The 15,759-nt window shown below is 54.2% G+C and overlaps 1 protein-coding gene across 1 annotated transcript; it reads left to right on the top strand.

Moving 5' to 3' along the window:
- Nucleotides 1-1,758: 1,758 nt before the first annotated feature.
- Nucleotides 1,759-15,678, top strand: FAM20A (FAM20A golgi associated secretory pathway pseudokinase). Its single transcript, XM_029929288.1, has 10 exons — nt 1,759-1,940; nt 2,593-2,643; nt 4,412-4,490; nt 6,319-6,411; nt 7,217-7,332; nt 8,246-8,426; nt 9,386-9,495; nt 9,826-9,907; nt 10,329-10,388; nt 11,584-15,678. Exons 1-10 carry the CDS (start codon nt 1,766-1,768, stop codon nt 11,846-11,848), a joined length of 1,212 nt encoding a protein of 403 aa, XP_029785148.1. The 5' UTR covers nt 1,759-1,765; the 3' UTR covers nt 11,849-15,678.
- The last annotated feature ends 81 nt before the right edge of the window (nt 15,679-15,759 follow it).

Below are 15,759 nucleotides of genomic sequence, written 5' to 3'. Positions count from 1 at the left end.
AACAAAGACTTTGTTTTGTGCACAGCCCTAGCTCCAGTACATAGATGAGTGTCTAGCAGTCAATAAATGTTTGATGAATGAATAAATAAATGAACAATGACAAGACATGACTACTGTTCGCTGAAACTTAATGGTGGCCGTCCCTTTAGATGGGGAGTGCACGCTCCCTTGCATGTTAAGTTAGTGTTCTCTACAGATGAGTTAAGAGTGGAGAAATAAAGCGCATATTTTTATGGACTGAATGTTTATAAGCCCTACCCCCACCACATTCATATGTCAAAGCCCTAACTTCCACCGTCATGGTATTGGGGGGGGAGTCTTTGGAAAATAATTGGGTTTAAATGAGACCATGAGAGTAGAGCCCCATGACCGGATTGGTAGCTTCCTCTCTCTCCATGTGAGGACCCAATGAGAAGGTAGCTATCTGCAAGTCAGGAAGTAAAAAATCCTCATCAAGAACCAAATCTGGGGGTGCCTGGGTGGCTCGGTCAGTTAAGTGCCTGACTCCTGATTTCCACTCAAATCACAATCTCAAGGTTCATGAGTTCGAGCCCCACGACAGGTGCTGCCCTGACAGTGCGGAGCCTGCTTGGGATTCCCTCTCTTCCTCTCTCTCTGCCCCTCTCCTGCTCTTACATGCTCTCCCTCTCAAAATTAATAAACAAATATTAAAAAAAAAAAAAAAGAACTGAATCTGCTTGTACCTTGATCTTGGACTTCCCAGCCTGTAGAACTGCACGAAATCAATGTCTGTTGGCTAAGACACCTGGTCTGTAGAATTTTCTTATGGTCGGTAGTATTTCCTTTGGGCGTTCTGAGCTGCCTACGACAGTGGGTCAGAGTTCATGAGCAATGTGGACACAGTGCCTCAAATACACAAAAGTTTTTAAAACGCTGCAAGACCTGAACAAAGAAAATGTATTGGCTCAAAAATGAAAACTCCAAAAGCAAAATGAATTCATTGGTCATGAAATGTTTAAAAAATGAGTCAATGTTGACTCAGTTACATTACTAGATACTTTATTCTTAACAGAATTCACAGTGATAGAATACAGAAATCAAAAATTATAGACAAAAAACAAAAAACCACACCAACCCCATCACAGACCTCAGAGGTATGGTATCAGTTTGAGAAATACAGATGTATAGGAGCCCCCATTCCCTGCCCCCAAAATCCCACCTTCCCCTGCAATCAGCTTCACCTTGCCAGGTGACATCAGGCTAATTTGCTCTGCCTTCCAACCAGAAGCTTCTTTCTTTTTATTCAACCATCTGTTGATTAATACCTGCCTCTCTAACCTTTAGGTGCACCTGTCCCCTGCCTCTCTTGGCGCTCCTGTTGTCCAGGACCCAGAAGCACCCCTGTAATGCCCTGTTCAATCCAAACACCCCCCATTCGTCAGGACCCAGTAGGATCCCTCTAACCAGGCTTTCCCTTCTCCAAACTATTGGAGCACCCGCCATATCTGTCATGGTTGGTAGTTAGGTATTTGTGTATTTGTGTGTGGCATTGTGTGACCGTGCACCTGTTGCACTCGCTAGATTGTAAGCCCTCAGAGGGCAAGGAAGGCTTGTGCCCGTTTTGCCCCCCATGCTATCCTAAGCACAGCAAAAAGCCGGGTACCCAGTAGGCCCTTAATACTGTCACTGAATGAAGGAAGGAACAAACAGAGAGCCCAGACACGGTGCTTCCCCGAGCCTCTGCCTTCTTGCAGCCCTGACCAAAGCAAAACAAAACTCTCGATGCTTTTGCAGGCGACACAAGATGTACCAAGAACAGCTCAATGTGACCTCCCCCGACACCCCACTACAGTTCCGAGCTGACGCCAGCTGGGTCCAGTTCCACCTGGGGATCAGCCGCCACGGGCTGTACTCGCGGTCCAGCCCTGTGGTCCGCCAGCTGCTCCAGGACATGAGGCGCGCTCCTACCATCAGTGCCGGTGAGAGTCACAGGGTCGGTGGGACTCGCTGACTGTCTCCCCCAGAGGCTGCGTGAATCATGTCAGGCGGGGCTCTGATGCCTGCTAGGGTAGGAAGGGAAACCTAGGCACTGATCCTTTCCCCTTGGAAAGAGCTCTTGTCATTGTCACCTCATCACGACCCCATCCGAGGGCCGTAAGAATGTGCTTCCTTCCGCACATGCAAAGAATGCTGATCACTGCCATTTATCGAGTGCTTCTTGGGAACCTGGCAACACTCTTTTATGCAGTGACTACATGACGTGGACCTTATTGTGGCCATTTTGCAGGTGGGGAAACAGACTCAAAGAGGTTAATCAGCTCGGCCAAAGGCCCCCTGGTGGTGCTGGGATTCGAACACAGTCCTGCTGTCCCAGGTCTGGGCTCAGTTACTCGCAGAGACCAAACCAGCATCGGTCACTCACCAGGTGCTGCTGGAGTGCCCACTGAAGGGCTAGACAGCAGGGCACCTGGATGCAGCAGGGTGGAGCTGCAGCCGGCTGGGGCCCCCGGACATCCCCTGCTGAGTGGGCAAGAGCCCCTGGGCTGCCTCGCCGTCCCCGCCTCTGGGGTCTACACCAGAGTCTAGGGAAGCGAGGCCGCACATTCTCACTGCCCTTTTCCTCCTTTGCAGATTACAGTCAGGACGAGAAAGCCCTGCTTGGGGCTTGTGACTGTACCCAGAGTAAGTGGCCCGGCCCTGCCTCTGCCCAGAGCCCTCACCTCCACAGCCCCGTGAGCCCTGAGATCTGGCGACAATGTGAGGGGCCCAGAGTCCACTCCACGGTCCACTCCTCGTTGGGAGTCGGAGCCTGACCCTTTCTGCCTGATCTCTGAGAACTCGACTTTTTCCCCCGCCCACAACAGAAAAGAGGTTTTAAGAGGGTCTGTTACTAAGGCTCTGCCGGCGAGCCCGTGGCCCCCGCATCGCCAGCATCATCGAGGAGCTGGCTAGGACCCCAAAATGTCATGGCGCCTGGGTGGCTCAGTCAGCGAAGCGCCCAGCCATCGATCTCAGATCAGGCCTTGATCTCAGGGTTGTGAGTTCAAGCCCCAGGTGGGCTCTGCACTGGGCCTGAAGCCTGCTTAAAAAAATAAAAGTAAGAAAGGAACACAGAACGTCAGTCCCCGCTCTGCTTTCCTGAATCAGAACCTAGAAATTAACATCCTCGAGGAATGGGGGACATTTTTTGATTTAAGAAGCAGTTGTGCTAGACGGTAGTTCTCAAGTCGGCCCCGTACTAGACTTACCTGGAGAGTTTTTGTGTTTTTTATTATTGAGAGACAGAGAGAGACAGCACGAGCAGGGGAGGGTCAGAGAGAGAGGGAGACACAGAATCCGAAGCAGACTCCAGGCTCTGAGCTAGCTGTCAGCACAGAGCCCGACACAAGGCTCGAACCCACGAACAGTGAGATCATGACCTGAGCCGAAGCCGGACGCCCAACCAACTGAACCACCCAGGCGCCCCACCTGGAGAGTTTTAAAAAGTACCAAAGACTGGCCTCTGCCTCAGGAGGTTCAGATTAGTCCCAAGTGGGGTGATCTCCAGGCATCAGAATTTTGAAGCCCTCCACGTGACTCTAATGTACCCAAAGTTGAGACCCACTGGGGTAAATGATGAATAGAATCAAAAAGATGAGCGTGAGGTAGACCCGGGTACGGCTGTCTGGACCCTGGGCTCCCCGGTCCTTGGCATAGACTGGTCTGGGCTGGGCACTGACGCCCACGGGCCAGTCACCGCCAGCGATGATTGGCCTCATGCGTTTCCTGCCATCTCCTGAACACAGAAATTCCCGTGTACGTCACGATGTGTCGAAGGTTTGGAAGAACGTTTGTAGGGCCCGGGGCTTCCCTTTTCTTTAGCTTAGCACCTGCCATTTGTCATTTTATAGAAGACAAAGGTGAGTAAGACATTGTCCCAGCTGTCACGGGGTTTATGGCAAGGCCAGGATGGGGCACAGCGTGTGAGGTGCTCCACAACGGATCAGGAGGGAGCACTCAGCGCAGGGTGGCGTAGGTGCCCCAGGGGTCTTACTCACTGGTCCCTGTCTCACCAGGTGTGCAGTCTTAACTGGAAAGAGATGGAGATAAACTAGCCTGATGCGATGCAATGGGTGACAGAACCATTAGGATGGTGCAGAGGCACAAAGAGAAAGACAGCAGTTCTTCTCAGGAAAACATTTTTTGGGGTTTTCAGGGAGTGTCTATCCGGGGAATCCTGCATTGTTTGCCTTGTTCCCAGAGCAGCATTTCTTGACCCCTGGACCCACTATCCAAGGCCCGACAGGCTAGAATTTACCCTGCAAGGCTTTGAACGCAAATGCTAGTCTTCAAGGTCTTATTAAGTAAGAGCAGAGAGAAGAAATTGGCTGGGTTTTTTGAACGAACAAAGGCTCACAGCCCTGAGGCGAGGCCCAGAAGGATTGTTAACTCACCCTTCTCCCCCTTCCAGTTGTGAAACCCAGTGGGGTCCACCTCAAGCTGGTTCTGAGGTTCTCAGACTTCGGGAAGGCCATGTTCAAACCCATGAGGTAAGTGACTGCCATCCTCACCTCCACATCCCACTGTGGCAGCCGTTAGCAGAGTTTTGACCAAAAATTAGTAAATGTGGTCTATAATCTTCAAGCGAGTCCTTTGTAGACTCTCTTTGGGGCGTGTAACTGTTTTTATCAGTAATTAAAAACAGTAAAGACCAGGGGCGCCTGAGTGGTTTGGTAGGTTGAGCGTCCAACTTCGGCTCGGGTCATGATCTCACAGTTCATGGGTTCGAGCCCCGCATAGGGCTCTGTGCTGACAGCTCAGAGCCTGGAGCCTGCTTCCGATTCTGTGTCTCCCTCTCTCTCTGCCCCTCCCCTGCTCATGCTCTCCCCCTTTCTCTCTCAAAAATGAGTAAACATTAAAAAAATTAAAAATAAATAAATAAAATCACATGTAGATATGCCATACAAAAACAGGGAAGAGATGCTTTAGAAAATTCTAGAAAGTGTCAGAAGATTGTATTTTCTTAGGGATGGATGCATGGAAGGATGAATGGATTCTTCTGGATATTCTTCAGGAATTAAAATTTGGAGGCCGGGACCCACAGACAGCCCTTGCGGCCTCAACATGCAGAGGCGACACCGGTGAGGCCATGTGGGGCAGGCCTGGGCACTGGGACTGGTCTGCTAAATGTGGCTGCACCTTTTTAAATAGCACCCCTGCTCCTGGGCTGAGCAGCCTCTCACTGTGGTTTCCAGGACTTGTATTTCTTGGCAAAGTGCACATCACTCTTTCAGTCGCTGGAGCTCTGCATTTGCAGCTTTGCTCAACACGGCATTGATTTACATTTGGATCACGGCCTCTTGCGGTGCCACCCGGGGGATGATAAGCCGGCTCAAAGTCTCACTCTTCGGGCTCTGTTAGCATCCAGGCAGGCCACCCATGAGGACTGCGAGGCACCTTTCCGAACACAGGACCCCAGCCGGCTCACCGAACCCAGGCCGGCTGTCACTTTTCAGGAATCCAGGAGAGATTTAAAAATGTACCTAAATCCAATTTTCTCTGCACCGGCCTCCCTCAGGCCTCTGGCTGGGCCCACTCAGGACCCAGCTGAGGTTTCTCGGAGGGGACAGGCTCCATGACTCGCCCCTGTCACCCTGAGTCCTGGACCCTCTCTGTTCTTTGATATCAGTTGTACTGAACTGTAAAACCCTAGGGCACTTTTCCTGTTATAAAGCCCCACCTCCTAGCCCACCCCTACCCCTTGACACCTGGGTCTCTGCCCACCGGTCCCCCTTCTTCTGTTTCCACCTGCTGAAGGATGTCTGTCTTTCTTCTCAACTCGACTGCCTTTTTAAAAAAATTTTTTTAATGTTTATTTTTGAGAGAGAAAGAGAGAATGGGTGTGCACGTGCATGACTTGTGGAGGGAGAGAGGTGGGGAGGAGACACAGAATCTGAAGCAGGTATCCGGCTCTGAGCTGTCAGCACACAGCCCGATGCAGGGCTGGAACCCACAATCCCTGAGATCGTGACCTGAGCCCAAGTAGGACATTTAACCAACTGAGTCACCCAGATGCTCCTGGACTCAACTACTTTTTAAAAGAATCAGCTGCTGTCTCCAAAGTTGCTCAAACAGGAGACCTGGTAGGGAGAGGAACCGGCGGGGGGGGGGGGGGGGGGGGGGGGGGGGGGGGGGTCCTGCAGGTCTCGTCCCAGCCCAGGGCCCGCCACAGGCCGTCCGTGGGGTGCCACTCGCCATGCACACGGAAATTAAAATCGTGAAAGCAGGCTTCCCTTTCCCTCGGTCATGCTTCTCAGCCCTCTTCTCTGGCTCCCACCGAAGTCTGAGTCCAGGGCGTGACCCCTCCCTTCCTTCCAGACAGCAGCGAGATGAAGAGACACCTGCCGACTTCTTCTATTTCATCGACTTCCAGAGACACAATGCGGAGATTGCAGCTTTCCACCTGGACAGGTAGGGCCGGGGACGTGGCCATGACCTTGAGGGCTGACCGCCAGAGAGGGGCGCTGGGCAGACCCCCAGGTGTGGCGTCCCTGGCATCTCTTCCTTCTGGCACCCTGTCTTCTTCGTGAACCTCGGTGTTGCCTTTGAACCCAACACATTTCCTCATTCAACCCCACATTTGAAAAACACAAGCTTTCTAACGTAATGAGAAGAATGGCCTAGAAAGAAAACTAACCCTGTCAGGAGGCTCAGGCTGCCACCTTGGAGCTGACCTTGCTCTTTGCTCTAGTTCCCTGGTCTGAGACGGGGAGGAGGCATTCACCCCCATGTGTCCCAAGGGTCTTAAGGTTATGATGTTAAAAGGTGAAAGCACGTTCCTAAGCTTCCTCCCCTCCTATTTGAGTAGCCCGTCCCTGCTATTCAAGGTGTGTTCAATGAACTGACCGCCAGGGGGCGCCACCCGGGAGCTTTTCAGAAATGCTGAATCTCAGGCTCACCCTGGACCCACTGAGTCAGAGCCTGCATGTGAGCGAGATCCCAGGTGACTCACGTCCACGGAATTATGAGCTCTGACCCAGGACACGCTTGCATTGTGAGAAGGCTTGCCCAGGAGGCTTGCTGGAATAAGGATTCCTTTTCCATCCCTTCTCCCACCCCTTTAGGGTTTGCCCTGGGCACGGTCAGCTCAGTAGCGCACAGCGCCCTCGGCTGGGCGTGGTCGGGAACGGCAGTCAGCTAACTGCCAAAGGGCCACCATCCTACTCCTCCACCATCCATGGTCCCTCAGAGGGGAACAAGGCTTTCTCTCTTTCAGGATTCTGGACTTCCGGCGAGTGCCCCCCACCGTGGGGAGGCTAGTCAATGTCACCAAAGAAATCCTAGAGGTCACCAAGAATGAAATCCTGCAGAGCGTCTTCTTCGTCTCTCCAGGTGCAGTACCGGCCGGAGCAGGACTGGGTGTCTGAGAGGAGGCCCGCATGGGCACAGTGCCTGCCACCCGGATGGGTATATGCTGCCCACAGACACACCCGCCCCGGTGCGCCCAAGCATCGTGCAAGATGAACAGGGGATGGGGAAGGGTAGCATGTGAGATGCCAAGTAGCCAGTTGGGCATGAACTACAGCGCCAGCCGCCCTGGCAGGAGATGTCACCCATTCAAAGAGCATTGTGATCGTACAGATGGGACTCGGTGAGGCTGGGTCCCACGCTTCCTCTACGCTGAGACATTTGAAAACTGGTACCCAGGATCCTCAGTCTTAACGCGTTCATGGGGCGCCTAAGGGGCTCAGTCGGTTAAGCGACTCGCTCTTGGTTTCGGCTCAGTTCACGATCTCATGGTTCATGGGTTTGAGCCTGGCATCAGGCTCTGTGCTGATAGAGTGGAGGCTGCTTGGGATTCTCTCTCTCTCTCTCCCTCTGCCCCTGCCCCACTGACTCTGTCTCTGTCTCTCTCCCTCATAAAATAAACTTTAAAAGAAAAGAAGAAAGGGCGCCTGGGTGGGTCAGTCGGTTGGGCATCCGGCTTCAGCTCATGATCTCATGGTTTGTGGGTTCGAGCCCCGCGTCGGGCTCTGTGCTGACAACTAGTTCAGAACCTGGAGCCTGCTTCGGATTGTGTGTCTCCCTCTCTCTCTGACCCTCCCCTGCTTGCGCTGTCTCTCTCTGTCTCTCAAAAGTAAATAAAAAACATAAGAAGAAGAAAAGCAGTATTTTCTTCTTCTTCTACCTCTTCCCACACAGTGAGCTCAGGTTTCCTTTCCGTCCTAGCCGATTGGGGGAGGGGGGCTGGAAAACAGCCTTGCCTCCTTCTCTTACTCCTTCTCTCTCCTCCCACCCCCTCCAGCCAGCAACGTGTGCTTCTTTGCCAAGTGCCCGTACATGTGCAAGACCGAGTACGCCGTCTGCGGCAACCCGCACCTGCTGGAGGGCTCCCTCTCTGCCTTCCTGCCCTCCCTCAACCTGGCCCCCAGGCTCTCCGTGCCCAGCCCCTGGATCCGCTCCTACTCGCTGGCGGGAAAAGAGGAGTGAGTTGGCCCCTAGCCACAGTGCCCTGCCCCCTGCCCTGCAGGCTTGTCCCCGACAGTGGCTGCAGTCCCTGTACCAAGGCCTTGCGGCTCGCCTGGCTCTGGGGCCCCGAAAGCCATCCCCAACCGTCTGCCTTCCCCAGACGCTGGAACCGGCTGTGCCTGCGATCCCCTTCTCGTTCATGGATTCCATTACAAAGACACTCCTTGTGCCCAGTGCTGGGGGTACGGAAATGAGAGACACAGGCTCTCCCCCCGGGAAGCTCCCAGCCTCGTGGGGCGGTCAGACGAGAAGCCTGAAAGCACAGTGCGACCCCTGCGTGCAATGCAGACGAGCCCCTGAGGGCCCACGGGGTGGGGGGAGGGTCACCTGCTTCCCCCCAGGGCTGTTCCCCCAGGGCCGGGCCCATAGTAGGTGCTCAGTTTCTAGCAGTTGACAGAATGCGTGGGTTTATCCGTCCAGCCACTCCAGTCTCAGCCGGAGAAGTGAGCGGAGAAGAGTTTCTGAGGACCAGACGACCCTGGGGGACTCGTGAAGGCAGGGTCGGAGCCCAGCAGATGGAAAGGGACAAGGGGGCACTCGAGCAGAGGAGCACAGGGGAGGGGGAAGTGACAGAGAATTGGGGGGCTTGCCAGGGGGGCTCCAAATGGTTCCGGGCCAGGGCCCAGGAGGCTTGGTGACAGGAGCGGCAGACGGGCACGTGGCTTCCCCGCCAGGAGTGTAGCGCCCGGCAGAATGGATGCTCAGGACCCAGACCTTTCTTCTCCCCACGTGGGGTCCACAGCACCCCCCCCCTCGCCCTGCCCCGTGTCTTTGCCCAGCGGCCTCCTGTGTCCCCAGCAGCCCAGGGTGGGGATCCGGGAGGCAGGGGCCGGAGGGGGGAGGGGAGGCGTGAGGAGGACCCCCAACACCTTGCCGTCTTGGCTCTTCCAGCCCCAGGACTTCTTCTCCCCCTCAGGTGGGAGGTGAACCCGCTGTACTGCGACACCGTGAAACAGATCTACCCTTACAACGGCAGCAGCCGCCTCCTCAACATCATCGACATGGCCATCTTCGACTTCCTGATAGGTAGGTGGCCCTGGGCTGTGACCCGGGGCAGCGAGCTGTAGCCTGGACCATGAGGACCGAGTAACCTCGGAAGTGGCTGGGGTCCCGGAGGACAGAAGTTCACACACTCCCTCCCTCCCCTCCCGGGAGAGAGGCCTCCCGGCCCTCACCAGTCAGGCATACGACGTGACAACAGTCCAGCAGAGGGCGGTGTGTTGGCCCCAGTTGGCTTCCTTCTCCCTCTGCAACTTCACAAAGGACCCTGGGCTCTGGTCCTGACTCAGCTGGGAACAGGCCTCCGCGCTGGGGAGAGCTCGGAGGTCCGCAGCGCCTGCCCGCCCTCCTTTCCAGGAAACATGGACCGTCACCACTACGAGATGTTCACCAAATTTGGGGACGATGGGTTTCTTATCCACCTTGACAACGCCAGAGGGTGAGTGTCCCAAAGCCGCCGCGGCCCTGGTAGCAGACGGGAGGTCCTTCCCCAGCACGTTCCTGGTCCCCCTGCCTCACTCTTCCTTTCGCTCTTCATCTTTGCTAAGTGATGCTGGGTTCTCCTCCTACCTGAGGTCGTTAAGTGAGATGGACTCCTGTGTTCCATATTTGTTTACTCCCTGGTTCATCCTCAGCGCCCAGTCCTCTGTGCTTAGGGAATGCATGCATGCATGCATACCTTCGGACAGAGGCTTCTGTGAGCTGATTGAGGAGGGGGCTGGAGAGGAAGCCACCACGACCCCTGGCATCTTACCCCAGGTTGGGCGTCAAAACAAGGCTGAGCTAGAGGAGAGGAGGGGGGAGACCATTAGGAAGGAGGGTTCGGAGGCCACACCCTGGAAGTCCGTGTCCCCCTCCAGGTTTGGACGACACTCCCAGGACGAGCTCTCCATCCTGTCGCCGCTGTCCCAGTGCTGCAGGTAAGCTGTCGGCTCCGGGACAGGTCACAATCGTGACCCTTCATGCTCTGAAGGTCTTAAGGGTTCCCTGGTCTAGGACACCGGTGGGAAGGACGGCGGGGGTGACCTCATTTCTTGCACAGCCGCAGAACTGTCCCCGGCAGCAGCCGCACGCTTGCGTCTTCCAGCGTAGGATGAATGAGGACCTCGTCCTGTAAACCCTCCGATCGCCAACTTTAATCGTTAACCCGCTCAGAGATCTCACTCTAGCAGAGCCCGAGTCTTCGACGGGACTAATCAGATCTCTGCTTCGCTCAGCCCTCATAGACGCACGTAAATATTACTGCCTGCTCACAGGTCTAAGTAAGATCCTGACTGAAATTCCACAAACTTGGGGTGCCTGGCTGGCTCCATCACAGAGCACGCGACTCTTGATCTCAGGGTTGTGGGTTCGAGCCCCACATTGGGTGTAGAGAGTACTTAAAAATAAATCTCAAAAAAAAAAAAATCCCATAAACTCATGTCAGAGTAAAAGGAGGCATTTAGACTTTGTGCGGCCACCGTGCTCTAGAGAATGCCTCATCCACTCCCATCCCTCTCCGGGGCTCAAGTCGGGCTCGCGAAATGGCCCAACCGCTGGGGTGCGGTCTCCAGATCTCACCAGAAATACCGGGACGCGCGCCTAGCAAAAACTGGAAAAAGCACGTTCTGTGTCCCCTTCTTAGCCTCATGTAAGTGCGCCTCCCCCCGTCGCTGTCCTACTCAGGGGAGGCAGGGGCGGATGAGAAAACCAGTCGGACAATTATGCTGCTTACACATCCAAAAGCAAGTTCGAGCCCCACAGAAGCAGAAATCAGAATCCTAAAGCCAAGACTCGTCCCACCCCATTTCCGTCCCTCGAAGAGCCTGACAGAGAGACGGTATAAAGTTGGCAAGGGGCAACCTGGAGGCGGAGGGCACCTTTGGCTTTTGAGATGCCCCACATCTTCCCTGTTTCACCTTCCAGAAACTTCTCTCGTTGGCTTTCAGTCTCCTTGAGACGCCATCACAGGTTTCGGTGTTTCCCTTTCCCTGGTTTTCATGAAAACATGGAGAAGGCGACCCCGGGGAAGGCGGCTCCCGGATCAGCCTCAGCGGTTGCTTGCGGGGAACGCAGCTGGGGTGCGCTTGGCTCTTCCCTCACGCTGACTCGCCTCCCCCACCTCTGTCCCTCCAGGATAAAGAGGAAGACGCTCCTGCACCTGCAGCTGCTGGCTCAGGACGACTACAGACTCAGTGACGTGATGCGCGAGTCACTGCTGGAGGACCAGCTCAGCCCGGTGCTCACGGAGCCGCACCTCCTGGCCCTGGACCGGCGGCTCCAGATCATCCTCCAGACGGTGAAGGGGTGTGTGGAGGCCCACGGAGAGCAGAGCGTCATAGCCGGTGACCCCGCAGGAGGGTCGGCCCCAGACTCTGGCCAGGCTCACCTGACAAGCTAGGGGCTGCACGAAGCCGCGTTTCTGGAGCAGCACCTGCAGCCGGCCGCCAACTCGGGTGCGGATCCGGTTCCCCGCATCCCCATGGTGGGGAGGTGCTGGGTCAGAAGATTCTACAAGAGCCAAAGAAGGGGGATCTTTCTCGGTGCGCTGTTTCGCTAGGGGACGTCCTTGGCTCCCTCTTTCCCACAAGGCACTGCTTCATCAAGGCCACAGACCATGTCCTATGCCCACCGGGGAATCTGGACAGGAGTCGCACTTGGAAGGCTGGGATACCTTGTCCCGGGAAAAGAGCAGAACAAATAAAAGGACACCAGGGGACACCTGGCTGACCCCAGATTCTCAGAATATCTACCAGGATCGCTGTGATCCAGATAAAGTATCCGGCAGCTCACACGCAGACAAAAGAAATCTAAAAGTGGTAGCCCTCAAACTGGTTCAAAGTAGACCTAAAATGCCTTCTATTTATGTCCCAGTCGCTGTGGCCCAACTGAATACAATAATCCCTCACTGACAGATCCAAAAGTAGTTTCTCCAACGTTATTACGAGAGGTAAAAATAACATAGGGATTTGCTTAGAATATCTTAAAGGGGATGTTTTAAATTTTTACTTTCAAGAGTATTTAATCCTACTTTCAGGAGTATTTAAATATCAAGTGAAATACTGTCAAGTATGTCAAAACCAGCATCCGGCAACAAGAGAGGGAACTCTGGTGAAGGGGACAGCAGGGTTGTCCTGAATATGGGACAGCGCAGAATGGGCCCGGCACGTCCATGACCCTGGACCCAGTAGGAGAAAAGCCAGAGCCCACCGCCGCCCACCCCCCACCATCCTCTTTCAAGAAGATCCCAGAACTGTCCCCCTCCCAGCCCGGCCCCCGAGAGAGGCAGGGGGCTCTCTGGTCAGGTCCAACACTCTAGACGTCCCTCCCGTCCGGTTTTTTTCAAAGAGGACAAACCAAGTTGACTTCCAAAGCCTTAGCAGTGGGTAGATCGGGGTCGCGTCCCCGCGGCTTTCTCCCTACCCACTCCCCCACATCGGAGATGCCTTCCATCCGAGGCTCTGTCTCACATTCCAGAAATCGGGTCTGAAAACCAAATGACAGTAGTCGTCATACTGTGGACTGATCAGTCAACACGTAAACATGGCTGACCTCACACCACCTTCTCTGAGAAAGGCCGAAAGCTTCAATTCTAGAAATTGGGGGGGGGGGGGGGCCGGGCCTTGAAAGAAGCTGTCAGTGAAGTGGGTTCCGGGTCAGGAGCCAGAAAGGTCAAGCCCTCCCATGACCAGACAGTAACACGGGTCCTTCTGACCCACCTGGTACCCATGCTGACCCACCACCCCTAAACCCTGGGCCTAGGCCATTCGCTGAGCCTGGGTGACGAGAGTCAACAAACAGGTTTCCGAGATCCCCGAACACACGGGGGGGGGGGGGGTCCCCTTACCCTCCAATGTACACAGAGAAAAAACCAGTCTCAAAAGAGATCAACTCCTATCACACCACTTAATGATTTAAACCAACTCCTACGTGTTCTTTCCACTGTGATACAAACACCCAACAGTACTCCAATCTGTGAAGTTATTACGTGTTTACAGAGAAAATCAGCCCCTAGTAGAACCTTCACCCCAGAGATGTCCCTGCTGCTCAGGGCCCCCCCACTTCAAGGGCTGTCCCCAACTTCAATGCACTGTTCCTTGTGGGGGGAGGCCAGGTCTCTGCACACAGCTTGGCAGAAACACACTCGGTCAAAGATGGTCCAGGGCCGTCGAGCCGCAGCGCCCAGGGAAGGCAGGCCACAGCCCCACGTCAAACCCAGGCGCGCTCAGGATAAAGCGCTGGCTTCAGAATGGCCTCTAATAAACTCTGGTGTCTTTTACAAACTAAGAGTACCGGAAGTGAGTTTGACTACAATACGTAGAGCGGGGAGAGAGCTAACTGTTTACATCAACACTCCGTTACTTTTTCGCTAACGCAGAGAGGACTCCATCAATGCCAGAATGTCAATGTCAAAAATGCCAGAAAACAAAAACGAAAAGCCTCCTTTCTCACAACGCTCAGGTTCTCCCAACATGTCCGTCCTGGACTGCTGTGCGCCTTCCCGTTATGCACACAGTCTCCTCTCTCTGTAAACACTGTTCACGTTACTACTGACGATGAGCTAAGAGACGAGAGGGCGCGTACACTGCATGAGCTGGCAGAGGATGGGGCTGGAATGGGTTCAGCCTCGGCCCAGACCTCGGAGGGCCATCTGAGTTGAAGACTGCACAAAGGGCAGTGCGTTCTCTTGTTCGCGGCAGTTGTATGGTCTCTAGTCTCCACGGACCCCAGACTGGCAGAGACTGAAGCACCTGCTCCTTGAGGAAGTGCAGGGGGTAGGTCCCCGTGAGCCTCTCGGGACATTTCTATAAACAAATCGGTACCTAGCCTTGTCTCTCGTGTTCCAGACACCGTACTATGCGCTGTGGGCTTAGAACACTGAACTTGTGGCCAGAGCCCTGTAACTCATGCCTGGGAGAAGCGACTTCATACACTTACTTTACGCGCCAGACACACCGCAGCCTTCTTGCCCTTAGGGACACTAGCCAGCACTTTAGCACCGAACTTGGGGGCCATTTCGAACACTGAAATCACCAACAGAGAGCACAAGAATGCCAGAGTAGCACTAGACAGACCGTGAAACAGACCTGTGATGAGCCAAACCCGAGGGCAGAGCACCGCTTTGTCCAAGCGTAGCTGGGCACCCGCATGTTGGCGGAATCAGAGTCTCTGTCCCTCCACCCACATCCCGGAGTGGAGGGAAAGTACTCTGCGTTCTGCCTCAGGGAGGGTCACGAACACATTTTAGCAGGCAGGCAAATCTGCAGAATATCCAGGGACCACCTGTGTGACTCTTTTGAGATTAACCAACTAGTTTTAAAAAGCACTCCATCTAGTGGTGACTTTGAGAATCACACACCGACTTAAGCTAAACTGGCGGAACTTGGCACAAAATGGGAAAGAAAAAAAAAATCACACTCATTGGGGGTTTGGGTTTTAGGTGGACTCAGGATGAAGTCACGTTAACAAATTTTATCTTTCACACATACACAACAATACTGATCTCTGGGAAAGTCCCACGGGGTGAGAAGGGAAAGGTTTAAGATCCTCTCTTTTTACTGGTCGTGGTCAGGACAGCTGACTACAAGGGGAACCTTCAATGACAACGTGGCCACTGCCTTTCAGCGTTGTTGGCCATCTAGAAACACGGTGCCGGGGCCTACAAAGATACAAGAAAGGATTCCGTTACTAATCTGTGATCAGCGATAAGCCAGCATTTAGGAACTGAACGTCACGCTCCTTCAGTATTTCAGTCATTAAAAGAGAAAAGGCAGTTCCACATGAGCTGGTGTTCTAGAAGGAGGATGAAAACAGAATCGGCGTGGTCAGTCCAAGCACGTTCTCCGCAGTTCCGTTCAGCGGGGACCCTGCACGGCCCCCTGCAGCGGGCTCAGGGAAGGGTGACTGAATCGGGACGGGCGCCCGGTACAAGGAGCACACGTTGACGGACGCTCAAGAGGACGACGCATCCCCCTTCGCTGGAGGTGAAGTCATTAATAGCAGTGAGCTCCTGAGCGCGCCGTAATCGTCCCGTGAGCCTGAGGAACACCAGACCTAAGACTTCGTGCGGACAAACTAGAGAGAGGCATACCTCCCCACCCAAGTGCACGTCCTGGGTTTAAACCACAGAGTGCGCCGGCCCGGAAATGCCGATTCCCATGAACTCGGGGAAGGTTCCCACAGCAAAGAACCAGTCTGTCTCAAATAAAAAGTGTATCTTTTGGCTTTTGATTTCATCTTTTCCTCCTGTTACTCAGTGAACTCAACTGTGCTTCCAGTAAGGATTTTAGACTCATTCTTTAACAAACCGAA

Source organism: Suricata suricatta, chromosome 17, assembly GCF_006229205.1.
Source record: "Suricata suricatta isolate VVHF042 chromosome 17, meerkat_22Aug2017_6uvM2_HiC, whole genome shotgun sequence".
NCBI classification, from domain to species: Eukaryota; Metazoa; Chordata; class Mammalia; order Carnivora; family Herpestidae; genus Suricata; species Suricata suricatta.
Note: the sequence above shows the minus strand (reverse complement) of the source record. Positions and strands in the feature narration are given on the sequence as shown.

Bases quoted from the DNA above. Each gene is read 5' to 3' on its own strand.
- FAM20A (XM_029929288.1), top strand. From the start codon at position 1,766: ATGTACCAAGAACAGCTCAATGTGACCTCCCCCGACACCCCACTACAG. The intron at 7,333-8,245 runs GTGCAGTACCGG...CACCCCCTCCAG, and splicing joins CGTCTTCTTCGTCTCTCCAG to CCAGCAACGTGTGCTTCTTT. The intron at 9,908-10,328 runs GTGAGTGTCCCA...GTCCCCCTCCAG, and splicing joins CACCTTGACAACGCCAGAGG to GTTTGGACGACACTCCCAGG.